This window comes from Sorex fumeus, unplaced genomic scaffold (assembly GCF_029834395.1).
Source record: "Sorex fumeus unplaced genomic scaffold, SorFum_2.1 ptg000045l, whole genome shotgun sequence".
Taxonomy (NCBI): Eukaryota; Metazoa; Chordata; class Mammalia; order Eulipotyphla; family Soricidae; genus Sorex; species Sorex fumeus.
Window position 1 is genome coordinate 4,904,406 of NW_026606102.1, and position 14,519 is coordinate 4,918,924.

Below are 14,519 nucleotides of genomic sequence, written 5' to 3' on the forward strand. Positions count from 1 at the left end.
CAGGGTTACTCCTGGCTTTGCACTCAGGAGTCACTCCAGACGGTGCTCAGGGGACCATATGGGATGCTGGGAATTGAACCCGGGTTGGCCACATGCATGGCAAATGCCCTACCCACTGTGCTATTGCTCTAGCCCCAGCTTTTGCATTTTTATCCCTGGAGCTTAATAACTTTTGACCCTCTTTGTCCATCATGCCCGCCCTGTAATCTTCGGTGTTATTGATAAAACAGATGGGTTCATTGGATTTCAGATGCACAAGGAGAATGGTGAAGTTCAGTGTATAAAGTTTATAATATATGAAGTTCAGTATATGCAATTTAATATGCATTTTTAAGATCTTATGTGCACACTTAGGCATTTGTATCTTTCAAAGTAAAATGGTTGCAACCAGAGAAATAGTATAACTTGCCTTGCACGCAGATGACAAGGGTGAACCCTGACGCCCCATATAGACCCTTTTGCACCACCAGGTGTGGCCCAAATCTCCCCCAAAAAATGGTTATATTAACTTTTAAGTTTTATTTTAGAAAATATTTGGAGAAAGTCTTTTTCATGTGATAGAGTAGAACAAGATGTTGCTCTTTTTAACCTGTATTTTCTTCCCCCAACAAATTCCTTTGGGAAATTTATTTCTCAACCCTCTGCTGCTTCTTGCTACTGACCTCAGTTTCTCTGCCCTCTTACCTTTGGGGTCAGGGGTGATCTTGTCATGCCCCCTTTAATATCTTGCGTTCCCTTTTCCAGTTATCGTATATGCCGCAAATATGAGAGATCATCCTGTATTTGTCCTGTATGGGGTGTAGCTTGTAAAACCAAACTTTTCTTTTTGCTTTTTTGGTCTCATCCGGCGCTGCACAGGAGTTACTCCTGGCTTTATACTTAGGAATTACTTCTGGTGGTGCTTGGGGGATCATATGGGATGGTGGGAATCGATCCCGGGTCGGTCACGTGCAAGGCAAATGCCCTACCCGCTATATTACCACTCCATTCCCAAAACCGAACTTTTTTTAAAATTTTTATTAGTGAAACACCATGAGGTACAGTTGTAGATTTACAGATTTTTGTGCTTGGGTTTCAATTATACAATGATCGAGTACCCATCCCTCCACCAGTGCGCATTCTCCACCCCCAATGATCCCAGTATCCCTCCCACCCCCCATCTTCCCCATCCCCCCATCCCCCTTTGCCTCTGTGTCAGGGCATTCCCTTTTGTTCTCTCTCTCCTTTTGGGTGCTGTGGCGAAACCGAACATTTTAAAGTCGCCTTTATGAAGTTTCAAGTGCTTTGCGGTTTCTTTTCCCCTATTGTTTGAATTTCAGATTTGTTCAAATAGTTAAGCAGATTGAGTCTTGACCTTTTGTGTTTGCTCTTTTTGCCTGAAGCAAGTAGGAATTGCTATTCTATTATAATAGGGTTACCCTCCTCCCACAAATTTGTAATGGAAAGCATTTCTTACCTCTGAAGGGAAAGAGAGAGAAAGCACGTGCCAGATAATATAGGGCTTAAATCGCTTGCCTTGTATGCAGATGACCCCAGCTGACCCCGGTTTGACCTCCAGCACTGGGTGTGATCCCTGAGCACCACCAGGATTGTTCCCTGAGTGTAGAGAGAGAGGGCTTTGGAGACAGAGACAGAGAGACAGCGAGTGAGACAGAGAGATGCATCTAACTTCCCCCATTACTATAGGTCAAACCACCTGACTTGAAGGCTGGCATGGGTATTATGCTCCTGAGAGTTCCTGATGACGGGTTGGCTCTCTGGTCGCTTGACTGGCTCCACAAACCTTGGGAACACAGTGACCAACTCATTAAATCTGCCCTCTGCTCTCCCAGGAAGCACCACGACCTTCTCACGCAAACCCGGGCAGTCAGCTGAGTGTCAGGGGCTTCTCAGGAGTAAAATCACAACCTGGAAAGCGGGTCTTGTAAGGCGTCTTACAGCTCAGAGCTCTCAAAACTTACTGCCACCAGGCTGATTGCTTCTAAACAGTAGAGATGCATTTCCCAGTTGTGTTTGCTGGGAATCCGACACACACGTCTAATAGACAGGCCGCAGTGCTTCGCTTCCGAGCCTCTCACAGTCCCGAGGGCCAACCTGGGGGAGGTGGAGGCTGATGGGGGTGGGACGGGGGTAGACACAAATACTAGGGCTCTAGCATATATATATAAGATATAAGTGTATCCAAAGGCCTAAGCTGCGAATGTTTGCGTTTCTTCCTTTCTCCCTTTTCTTTCTCTTTCCACGTGTGTTGCGTCTTCTCAGAAATCACAAAACAGCCAGGTACTGTGTACCACGAATGCCTTTGCTTTCGCCGCAGCGTGATAGCATGTTCTCTGCTTATCTTCCTCTATTTTTGAGGAAGTCATTTGGGGGCCGTTTTTCCTTATTAGAGACTATCTTGTTATTCTCCTGTTAGATCACAAAATACTGCCAGAATTTTAAGGCTGGGCATACTGTTTTTCTGATTTCACTCTAATAAATATGTTGGGGCTGGAGCGGTAGCACAGCAGGGAGGGCGTTTGCCTTGCATGCGGCCAACCCAGCCAACCCGAGTTCGATTCCTCCGCCCCTCTCGGAGAGCCCGGCAAGTTACGGAGAGTATCTCGCCCACACGGCAAAGCCTGGCCAGCTACCCGTGACGTATTCGATATGCCAAACACAGTAACAACAAGTCTCACAATGTTACTGGGCCTGCTGAGCAAATCAATGAACAACAGGAGGACAGTGCTACATTTTTAAAATGTAAGAAAGATTCAGAGACTGGCAGACACAAGGGCTTTAGAAGTCAATGCCTTATGCCAGTGTTCTTGCATTGGTTGGTATTTTGACTGCTTGGAGGTATTCAATAATTCCTCTGTGAAGTTGTTTTTTAAAAATGTCAGCTATAGGGGCTGGAGCGCTAGCACAGCGGGTAGGGCGTTTGCCTTGCACACAGCCAACATGGCCAACCCAGGTTCAATTCCCAGCATCCCATATGGTCCCCTGAGCACCGCCAGGAGCAGTTCCTGAGTGCATGAGCCAGGAGTAACCCCTGAGGATCGCCGGGTGTGACCCAAAAAGAAAAAAAAAAATGTCAGCTATAGCTCGCTTTGGCAGCACATATACTAAAATTGGAACAATACAGAGAAGATTAGCTTGGTTCCTGCGCAAGGATGACACGCAAATTTGTGAAGCGTTCCATATTTTTTCACTAATAAAATTTTTTTTAAAATGTCAGCTCTACTGGGCTGGAGTGATAGCACAGCGGTAGGGCGTTTGCCTTGCACGCAGCCAACATGGCCGACCCGAGTTCGATTCCTCCGCCCCTCTCGGAGAGCCCGGCAAGCTACCGAGAGGATCTCGCCCGCACGGCAGAGCCTGGCAAGCTCCCCGTGACGTATTCGATATGCCAAACACAGTAACAACAAAGTCTCCAGTGGAGACATTACTGGGCCCGCTCGAGCAAATCGATGATCAACGGGAGGGCCTTTTACCAGCTCTACCCATAAATCGTGTATTCTTAAAATTTTTTTTATTTCAGGGGGCAATTCTTTTATAAGCATCAGTGTTCAAGTAAGCCATGTTACTGAATTGGGTTCGCTTTTGTTTCTAATGAGTGATTTCATCCAGTTCAGAGTGAAATGGTTCATAACATCAGATTTTTACCAAAATAAAATTAGAGAATTACATGAAACTTTAGGGAAAAAAGTAATGTGCTTTAACATAAGCTTACTGGGAACTCCGGGTGGATGAGGTGAATAGCCAGCCTGGGCCATTAGGGTTTGGCTTTGTAGGAAGCAGGCGCGGTAACACAGTGCCACCTAGTGTCGGAGTGAAACACTGCCTCTCGACGGCATCCCTGAAGCTGAACAATCACACTTCTCAGGACACCTTGGAAACAGGATCACGGTCCTCCCATTATTCATTGATTTTGCTCGAGCGGGTCAGTAACGTCTCCATCGTGAGATTTGTTGTTACTGTGTTTGGCATATTGAATACATCATGGGTAGCTGGCCAGGCTTTGCCGTGAGGGCGAGATACTCTCAGTAGCTTGCCAGGCTCCCCGAGAGGGGCGGAGGAATCGAACCTGGCTCGGCAGGGCTGGCTGTGCACAAGGGAAATGCCCTACCGCTGTGCTATCACTCCAGCCCGGCAACAGGATGGTTGATAAAAATGTAAGTAGGAAAGATAGAACAGCAAGTAAGACGCCTGCCTTGCACATGGCTAAGTGAGGTGAGGTTCCCTGAGCCCTGCCAGGATTGATCCCTGAGCATCACCAGGTTTAGCCTAGAAAATCAAAACCTACAAACAAAATGTTGGTTAAAATGGCTGGATTGTGGCTCAGCAAACATCGCCCTTGCATGTTCAATCCCTAGCGTGTGTGCACTTGAACGCACAAACACACAGACACACACACACACACACAGCCGGGAAGAAATAAAACATTTTTAATAAGTGAAAATATTGCCTTTTTAAAAAATTTTTTCTTGTAATCTTTTACTGGGCTGGAGCGATAGCACAGTGGGTAGGGCATTTGCCTTGCATGCAGCTGACATCCCTCTCGGAGAACCCGGCAAGCTAGCGAGAGTATCCTGCCCACATGGCAGAGCCTAACAAGCTACCCGTGACGTATTTGATATGGCAAAAACAGTAACAAGTCTCACATTGGAGACGTTACTGGTGCCCGCTTGAGCAAATGGATGAACAACGGAAAGACAGTGCTACAGTGCTAATGTTTTACTCAAAAATGGAAAAAAAAATGTATTGCATCATAACAATACCATCTCTGAATCTTTTTGAATTGTGGATCTCTTGACTTTTTATTTTTTAATTTTACTTGTTTTGGGCCACTCCTGGCCAAGCTCAGGGCTTGCTCCTGGCTCCGCACTCAGGAATTACTCAGGTGGTGCTTGCGGGAGCATACGGGATGCCGGGGATCGAACCTGGGCCAGCCTTGGTTTTTCAGAAGATAGATGGTTTTGTTCTTTCCCTCTCATAATATTTTGCTTTAGATCAAGAGCAGAGATCGAACATGAGGCCCTGATCGACGGGAATCTCGCTACTGAAGCAAACCTCATCATCTTGGATACGTTAGAGATCGTTGTCCAGGTAAGACACAAGTCAGAGGGATGCAGGTGTTATACTTGTCCACCGGGCCCGGTACTTAAAGTGGGACTTGCTCGCGCTTCGTGATTACTTTTAAGTATGGGGAGCCCCCCCAGATCCCCCTCATTTATTCCTTCCATTCTCCTCACCACTTCCCTTCACTTACCACATCTGGCTCTGCCGCTACTCTTTTAAAGTGCTCCCAGATCTCGGATTCATCCTCCTCCTCAAGCAAATGTCCATCCCCGTGTTTGTTCATACAGGCCACATCTCCCCGACCAACGCTCAGCCTGCTCCCCGCTAGCTTGCTTTCTTTTTCAGACCGTTTCAGTGACGGAGTCCAAAGAGAGCATCCTGGGCGGGGTGCTGAAGGTGCTCCTGCACAGCCTGGCCTGCAACCAGAGCGCCCTCTACCTGCAGCACTGCTTCGCCACCCAGCGGGCCCTGGTCTCCAAGGTCAGTAGTCACGGGCTCCTGTGTTCCGGGACAGCATCTCTGGACATTCGACCCCTTCATTGCATTATATCTGAGCAGATCAAAAGTTAGCAGAAAACCCACAACCCTGGGTGGTTTCTTCGCCTTCTTCTCCTTCATGCCTTTTGGAATTTCTTACTTGAATCACCTTGAACTGGTTTCCGGGTTTTAAAAAAAAATAGTGGCCTTAGAACCAGAGGAATAGTACAGTTGGGGTGTGGGGGGGTATGGGAGGGGGCGCTGGCGTGTGCACGGTCAACCCAAGTTCGATCCCCGGCATTCATTATGGTCCCCAGAGCACTGCCAGGAGTAATTCCTGAGTGCAGAGCCCAGACTAGCCCCTGAGCATTCCCCCAGGTGTGTCCCATAGAACAAACAAATCCCCAAAAACAGTGCTTGGATATGACATGGCTATACTGAAATAATCAGGTGTCTATTTCTCTTAGTATTTGCTTTGTTTTGTTTTTTCCTCATTGACTGACTGATTTACAATGTTCTGGAATTTCGGGTCTTTGTTTTCGGCCTCTGGAGTGTGTGGCCGTCACCACCCACACCACCGGGCTCCGGCGCTCAGCCCCACACACGGCTCAGCTCGGGAGGGCTTCCCCCTTCTTCCTCTTTCCCTCCTCTGTTTTCCGCCAGTTGTCTCGGAGTCTGGCAGCCCGGATTGTGGTGTCTCGCCTCGTGGCTGACTTCAGTTACGCCGATGCCACGGTTGCCAAAACCATCTGATCGTGGCCTTTCACTTCCTTGTTCCGTGCTCACACAACCCGGGTTCCGTCCCGTCAGAACCAGAGGGCCCAGCGTTGTGGTTAGCAGCGGCAGAGCCGTCTCCACCGAGCACGGAGCCCACAGCAGCTTAGCTCATGAGGCGGATTCCGTGTTCAGGCTGTTGGGAACTGTGTTGCCTGAAGATAGCGGGACAGCCGGCCTTCCAAAGGCGTGTTTTCATGGCCTTCCCTAGAAAAGGCCGGATCCTAGGCACTTTCCATTTTTTTATTTTTCTGAGGAGTCTCTGCCGTCTCCATAGTGACCGCCCCAGCTCATGTTCTCGTCGGCAGCGCCCCAGAGTTCCTCCCCGCTACCGCCCCCCCAAACCCTCCTCTCCTCGCTTCCCCTTTAGCATCAGCCTTTCTCGCATGTGGGAGAAAGTTTCTTGGCGGCCTTTTACAGGAACCTCTGGGCCGTCTCCTTGACAGAAGTAGTATCTGACGTGTCTTGTTACGCAGTATTTTGAATGGGTTTCTTGGTCTTTCTTCTTGTTGTGGAGTGGCGTGAGTTCTTGACACATTTTGGATACCAGCCCAGCCGCTTGTCAGATTTCTGATGTGAAGATCCCCTCTCCCAATTGCCAGGTTGCCTTTTTATTTTCATGCTAGATTCTTTTGCAATATTCAGGGCTACACAAGGAGAGAGGTGGAATGGGGGAGAGGGACGAGAAAGAGAGAGAGGAGGAAGGAGGTGACAGGGAGAGAGAAGAGGGAAACTGGGGATATTAGTGGGAAATGTACGCTGGTGAAGGGACAGGTATTGGAACATTCTATGACTGAAGCCCAGTCATGAGCAACATTGCAACTGTGTATCTCACATCTCACTGTGATTCAATTAAAAAGCAGCAACCACACACACACACACACACACACACACACACACACACACACACACAGTATTCAGGGGCAGTTCCTGGCTCTGTTCTCCAGAGTGACCCCTGGCCATGATTAAGGCGCCACATTCAGTGATGCTGGGGATTTGAACCGGGGTCTGTGAGATGCAAGGCAAGTGCCTTAACCCCTGTACTGTCTCTCTGGCCCAGAAAATAAGCTTTTTTTTTCCCCTCTCAACTCTTCTGTTTATTTATCTAATTTTTATTAGTGAGACACCATGAGGTACAGTTGTAGACCTACAAATTTTCGTGTTTGGGTTTCAATTATACAATGATCCAATACCCAGCCCTCCAGAAAATAAGCTTTTTAACTTAATGTAATCTCTCTTTTTCTTTTTTTTTTTTTGCGCACACCTTGCCGTGCTACAGATGTGTGTGTGGGGGGGGGGGGATTGGGGGTGCGGGGGAGGTCACTCCTGGCTCTACATTCAGAAATTACTCCTGGCGGTGCTCGGGAGGACCATATGGGATGCTGGAGCTTGAACTGGGGTCGGACACGAGCAAGACAAATGCACTCCCCACTGCACTGTTGCTCCGACCCCAGTCCCATTTCTTGATTCTTGCTTCCATTTTTCCTTTGCCAGGTGAGTTGAGTCTGCAAATGCCTCTCTGCATTGGTGCCCCAGCGGGGGCCACCTGTACTTTCTTTCATTTTGTGGCTCCAGGCCTGACAGCAAAGTCTCTCATCTGTTTTGAGTCAGCTTTGGATGTGCTGTGCCATCACAGTTGTTTCATTATTTTGCACGTGGCTGTCCCTTTTTTGTACTTTTTTTTTTTGCTTTTTGGGTCACACCCGGCGATGCTCAGGGGTTACTCCTGGCTTTGCAGAATTATTCCTGGTGGTGCTCAGGGGACCAGATGGGATGCTGGAATTCAAACCCGGGTCGGCTGCATGCAAAGCAAACACCCTACCTGCCGTGCTATCGCTCCAGCCCCCCCCCCTTTTTTTCTTTACTGCATCAGATTTTAAACCCCAACTTAACCTTGTTTCCACTTCATCTTGCTCTGTATCTTCCTTATTAATTTGATTTATCGAAAATTCAATGTATAAGGAGCTCATGACATTGAAAGTCACTTAATCCTGCGGTGACAAGAAGCCTCTTTTGTTCGTTCCACTGCTTCAGGTGTCTGCTTCCTGTGTTACCCTCGTACAATCTAAATGTTCTTAGATACTCAAGTGAGCTGCTTCGTATTTCCCATCCCAGAAGGCAAAATGCGGAGCTGCTCATGACACCCAACCAGTGAAAATCACTTAATCACTTAATCCCTTAACTTCCCGTTAGTCGTCGATTTGCTCGAGCGGGCGCCAGTAACGTCTCCATTTGTCCCTGTCGCGTGCTAGTGTAGCCCAATGGCATCTGTTCGCTCTGGGAATAGGAAGAGCCTCAAACCGATCGTTCATGATCTTGACTAAGAAGTCTGACCATCTAGTAGGTGGGCGGCCACGCGGTCTCTTGACATCCCGTGGAATCCAGTCAGTAACAGCTCTAGTCCAGCGGTCATCTTTAAATCTCATTACGTGACCAGCCCATCTGATTTTTGACACCTTGGCAAATGAGACAGCGTCCCTGATGCTTGATCATTGACGGATGTCGGAACTCCGGAACCAGTGACTACAACTGGTCTCACTCACCTGACCAGTGAAAATACCCTCCACTATTTTTGTCATAATAAAAGTCTGTCTCGGTGTTACTGTATGTGGGCTGTTCTGGGGGGTGTTTTAGGTGCATTTTCTAATGCAGGCCAGTCACACAGTCCCTGGCAGTGTGGTTTCACCTGTTTAACAGGTGACAAAACTGGTGTATGGTCATATGCCCAGTCAGTGGCATAAATGGTAATTGACCTTGACACTGGTCAGCCTCACTCTGTGCTCCACATCTCTCTCTCTCTTTCTCTCTCTCTCTCTCTCTCTCAATCTCCTCTCTTAAAAATGTATTGAAGCAAATAAACAGTTACAAAGTTGCTCATGATTGAGTTTGTCATACATATTCAGCGGGCACCCATCCCATCACCACTGTCCACGTCCTTCCACCAGTGTCCCTAGTTCCCCTCCGAGCCCCCAGCCTACCACTGTGGCAGACACTCGTTTTTTCCCCTGTTAGGCACTGTGGTTTGCAGTACTGTTACTGAATGGGTATCATGCATCTCACTTTACCCCCTTTCAGCTGTTCTGGTCATGGTGGTCTCTGCTCTGTCCTAACTGGCCTCCCCCCCTTGCTGCAAACTTCCTACTAAGGATTAATCCTTCTGGCCCTCGTTTCTACCATCTGTGGGTATCATTCTCCTACTGTGTTTCTTTATAGTCCCGCAAATGAGTGAGATGATGCTCTGTCTACTTACATCTGTCCCTCTCCCACTGACTCATCTCGGTCAGCATCCAATTCTCCATGTCCATACAGGGATCAGCAGATTTCATGAGTTCATTTTTCCTAGCTGCATAGTATTCCCTTGTCTAGATGAAACATAGCTTCTTCAGGCAATCATGTTGTTTCCAGATTCTGATTATTGTGAGTGGGTTTGCAGTGAACACATAACGCCTCTGCCTCTCCCTGGTCATCCCACACTACCCGCACAAGCCTCCATCTAAGCCGGGCATTGCTGTTGTGTTTCAGTTCCCGGAGCTGCTATTCGAGGAGGAGACGGAACAGTGTGCGGACCTGTGCCTGAGGCTGCTCCGCCACTGCAGCAGCAGCGTGGGCACCATCCGCGCCCACGCCAGCGCCTCACTCTACCTGCTCATGAGACAGAACTTTGAGATCGGCAACGTGAGTCACACCCATGGCCTGGGAGTGGGGCTGGATGGGGACGTGGAGCTCTGGAGAGGAGCGTTTTTCTCACCTTCTAAAATCCCCAATCTCCAGGTTGCTTCCTGGACCGGAAACAACCTAGAGTTGTACTGGTTTCCACTACAAGTCTTCCGCTGAACAACTGTGAGGCTTATCATGGGGCGAAATGAAAGTGATTAGAAGGGTGGGATATTGGTTCAATATTGGTAAATATCAGTTCAATATTTCATAATTATGTGCAACTGGAAGAACTTGGTTTTCATTTATTTCTTATTTAAGAATGTAATTTTTGTGGGTTTTTTTAATAATGTGTTTTATAAAACATTATATAAAAGTACATTATATGAAACACATTTATAAAAGCACAGTGGGTAATGTGTTTGCCTTGCACGTGGCCGACCCGGGTTCGATTCCTCTGTCCCTATCAGAGAGCCCAGCAAGCTACCAAGAGTATCCCGCCTGCATGGCAGAGCCTGGCAAACTCCCTGTGGTGTATTCGATAGGCCAAAAGCAGTAACAACAAGTCTCACAATGGAGACGTTACTGGTGCCCGCTCGAGCAAATCGATGAACAACGGGAGGACAGTGCAACAGTGCAGTGTGTTTTGTATTTGTTCTGCTTTGTATGAGTCAGATGTTTCGCTCACATACTTTCACTGCTCTATTTCTTTTTCTCTCTGTTTATTAAAGAACTGTGATTCACACAGTTGAGTTTTAGGCTTGTAATATTTCAACACCAGTCCCACCCCCAGCGTCAGCTTCCCTCCACCGATGTTCCCATACTCCCTCCCACCCCCAGTCCCCGTCCATCTACTCCACCTATCATCTTGACAGGCACAGTACAAAGTTCCAGTGGTCCAGCTTAGGCCTCCTGTTCTCCGCGTTGTTGAGTCTGTGTTTGGGGTATGTGGCTCCACCACTCACCCACGTCACCAGTTTGACTGAAGCCCGGTGCCTGTTCACCCATTACTTCCTGTTCTCTTCTTTCCCCCTGACTCCCTTCCTTCCTGGTCCATCTCCTCTCTAAAAACTGTGATCCAGGGTGATCTCGGCATCCCCCCTTTGCCGTAGTACATTATTGTGTATGCCGCAGAGAAGTGAGATCATCCTGCTTGTCTTTCTTTTTCTGGCTTACTTCAGTCATTCAGTTCCAGCCACCTTGCAGCACTCTGCATGATTTCATCATTCCTCCCAGCTGCATATTATTCCCTTGTGTATAATATCTACCACATCTCCATAACCCCTTCATCTGTCGCTGGACACCTAGGTTGATTCCAGAGCTTAGCTATGGTACTGTCGGTCATGTATTCAAATGAGTGGATTTTCTGTCTGTGTGTAGTGCTTTTGGTGTTTGATACTCAGCGCTTCTCATATTTTTTTGTTCATTTTTGGGGGTCTCTCCCTCTCCCGGCTGTGCTCAGGGTTCACTCCTGGCTCTGCACTCAGGGACCACTCCTCACGGTGCTCAGGAAACGTGTGGGTTGCCAGGGATCGGACCCACCATGGTTAAGCACCCTGCCACCTGTATTATTGTTCCGGCCTCTCGATACTCATATTTTGTGTGGGTGTTTTATCATTTTAGTGTGTGTTTTTTTTTCTGGCTCCAGGAATTGGCGGCCCTTTCTCTTTGTTTCTGTCTGGGGGCCACACCCAGTTGTGCTCAGGGACTGTGGGGTGACAAGGATCACAAGTGGGTGCCCTTTCTTTTCCTGCTTGTGTCCCAGCCCTCTGCACGCTCTCCCTGGCCAGCAGGTTTCTGTTTGAAGGTTCTGGCATTCTCCCTTGTGTCATCTCCATGTCATCGTCTGGTGCATGTTGTCTTTCTCTTCTCCTGTGCTGTGATGGTCTCTCTGGGCCCGCAGTAGGCAGTGTCCTTACAAATGGCCTTTAAGAAAGGCCCATCTTCTCTCCCTGCGCAGAGTCAGGAGTAAGCCCCCCCAACCCAAAAATTAAATACCTCTTTTGGTCTTTTGGTATGGGCCCCCCAACCAAAAACAGATGAAGTGCCCCTTTTCTAGATGTTGTAACAGTATTGACTTTTGTTCATCTTTTTCTGGTGCATTTTGTATGCATTTCAATTTATTTCAGAAACATTTTTTTGGCATAAAATATTTGGGACTGGTGTTTGCCTTTCACGTCTGACTTATTTTACCTGCCATGGTCCCCTCTCTTCCATTTCTGCTGTCACCGAAGGCAGGGTTTTCTCTCTCTCTCTCTTTTTTTTTCTTTTTTGGGTCACACCCGGCGATGCACAGGGGTCACTCCTGGCTCATGCACTCAGGAGTTACTCCTGTCGGTGCTCAGGGGACCATATGGGATGCTGGGAATCGAACCCAGGTTGGTCGCATGTGAGGCAAACACCCTGTCCACTGTGCTATCGCTCCAACCCGTAGGGTTTTCTCTTTTTGGACAGCACCCAGGGGTTCCGTTGAGAAGCTGTGCCCTAGCTTCTTTATCCCGTCAGTGGGCCCTGGGTGCTCTCCTTGTCTTGACTCTGACGATAACTAAGGCCGCTCATGAGCAGGGGGATGCTATTGTGTGTGTGTTTCCACAACTTGTTGCACAGATACTTAGGAGCGGTATTCAGGGCCCCGGGGGCGTTCCGGGTTATTCTCGAGGAGGCCCTTCCAGACCAGTTTCCACGGGGTGCACATTCCACCAGCAGCATCCGGCTTCCTGTTGCGCCACATCTGAAACATTTGTTCTCTCTCTCAGGAGTAAGCCCTGAGCTCTTCCAGGTGTGGCCCCCAAACCAAAAATAACTTTAACTCGAAGTGGTATTTTAAAAATAAATAAAGCACGGTGATTGACAAAGTTACTCACAGTCGAGTTTCAGGCATACAATCTACCAAGGCCAGTCCCACCATCAAGGTCCACTTCCCTTCACTAGTGTCCTCAGGTTCCATTCCTTACCCCTCTCCCCCCGGCCTGCTTCCTTGGCAGACACTTTTATATATATATATATATATATATATATATATATATATATGTATATGTATATGTATATATATATTTTTTTATTAGTGAAACACCATGAGGTACAGTTGTAGACATACAAATTTTTGTGCTTGGATTTCGATTATACAATGATCAGATACCCATCCCTCCACCAGTGCCCATTTTCCACCACCACGGATCCCAGTCTCCCTCCCACCCCATCCCCCCATCTCACCCTGCCTCTGTGGCAGGGCATTCCCCCCTGTTCTCTCTCTCCTTTTGGGTGTTGTGGTCTGCAAAAGAGGCACCGAGTGGCAATCATGTTCGGTCCATAGTCTACTTTCAACATGCATCTCCCATCCTGGGAGGATCCTCCCAACACCCTTTATTTAGTGCTCCCTTCCCTATCTGAACTGCCCTTTCCCCTAGAAGACACATTTTTTTAATTGGTGGTTTTAGTTAGAATTTCATGCTTTCTGTGCTGTTGGCTCTGTGATTTCGATGGATCTGTACCTCACACCTCTAGACTGCTGATGTGCTGAGCGCCTGGCCACCCCCCCTTCCATCCATCTCTGCCTCCACCCCTGCCTCGATTTCTTGCCTTCTCTCTCCTTCTCAGTTCTGTATTCTAGGGATCGGAACTAACAAGGCATCCCCTCTGCGGTACTTTGCGTTTCCTTGTCCTGTGCTCCTGTCTGCCCTAGCCTAAGTGAGAGCAGAGATTATCTGTCATTTCTCTTCTGGTTTACTTAGCTCACCATGCCACTGATCCAGTTGCCTCGGGCCGCACGCTCCGATCCCAGAATGGTGTTTCGTCAACTCGACCTTTCATTTAGGACTAAGAAAAGGCTTGGAGCTTGTTCCTCAAAGCCTTCCCGTCGTAAATGCTCCCCTGGCAATTTCTCTCACAGAACTTCGCCCGAGTCAAGATGCAGGTCACCATGTCGCTGTCTTCCTTGGTCGGCACGTCCCAGAATTTCAACGAAGAGTTCCTCAGGCGCTCGCTGAAGACGATCCTCACGTACGCCGAGGAGGACCTGGAGCTGCGGGAAACCACCTTCCCCGACCAGGTTAGGAGCGTCCTCGTCTGCCTTGTTAACGGACGTAGGACTCCGAGCAGAAACTTTCCAGGTGGTTCAGTCAAGCCTGGGTTTTTAGCGAAGGAACCTCCCTTTTTCTTTCAGCTAACATAGCAGATGCCTTCGTTAAAGTTGGGTCTTCTTTTTTTCCCTCTATTTTTTTTTTTGGCAAATGTATTTTTTAAAAAAATGTATTTGTATTCATCTTCTTTGTTTTAATAAGCCTCCATTCCTTCTTAGAACAGATAAGACTTTAATGTTTCATTCTGTGAATTTATAAGTCTATATGTCAAAAAATGCGGCCGCGCAACATCTTATTATGACATCTTATTATCTCATTCCTACTTTGGACAAACTGGCAGGCTACCGAATGTAGCCTGCCCACACGGCAGAGTCTGGCAAACTCCCCGTGGCGTACCCAATATGCCAAAGACCAGTAACAATGATGGGTCTCATTCTCCTAAAGAGCCTTGAATATAATCTCAGGGCCAGGATG

The 14,519-nt window shown here is 48.0% G+C and overlaps 1 protein-coding gene and 1 non-coding gene across 5 annotated transcripts in view; both read left to right on the forward strand.

Moving 5' to 3' along the window:
* Positions 1-14,519, forward strand: part of DOCK7 (dedicator of cytokinesis 7) — a 198,088-nt gene that overhangs the window by 152,098 nt on the left and 31,471 nt on the right. For all 4 annotated transcript variants that reach the window (XM_056122429.1, XM_056122430.1, XM_056122431.1 and 1 more), the window contains 4 exons: positions 4,992-5,088; positions 5,407-5,541; positions 9,835-9,987; positions 13,856-14,014. In XM_056122429.1, coding sequence (XP_055978404.1) covers positions 4,992-5,088; positions 5,407-5,541; positions 9,835-9,987; positions 13,856-14,014 — 544 coding nt within the window. The remainder of the gene's footprint in view (positions 1-4,991; positions 5,089-5,406; positions 5,542-9,834; positions 9,988-13,855; positions 14,015-14,519) is intronic.
* Positions 3,085-3,187, forward strand: LOC130031157 (U6 spliceosomal RNA). The gene has a single exon (XR_008793618.1). It is a non-coding gene; the product is annotated as a U6 spliceosomal RNA (small nuclear RNA).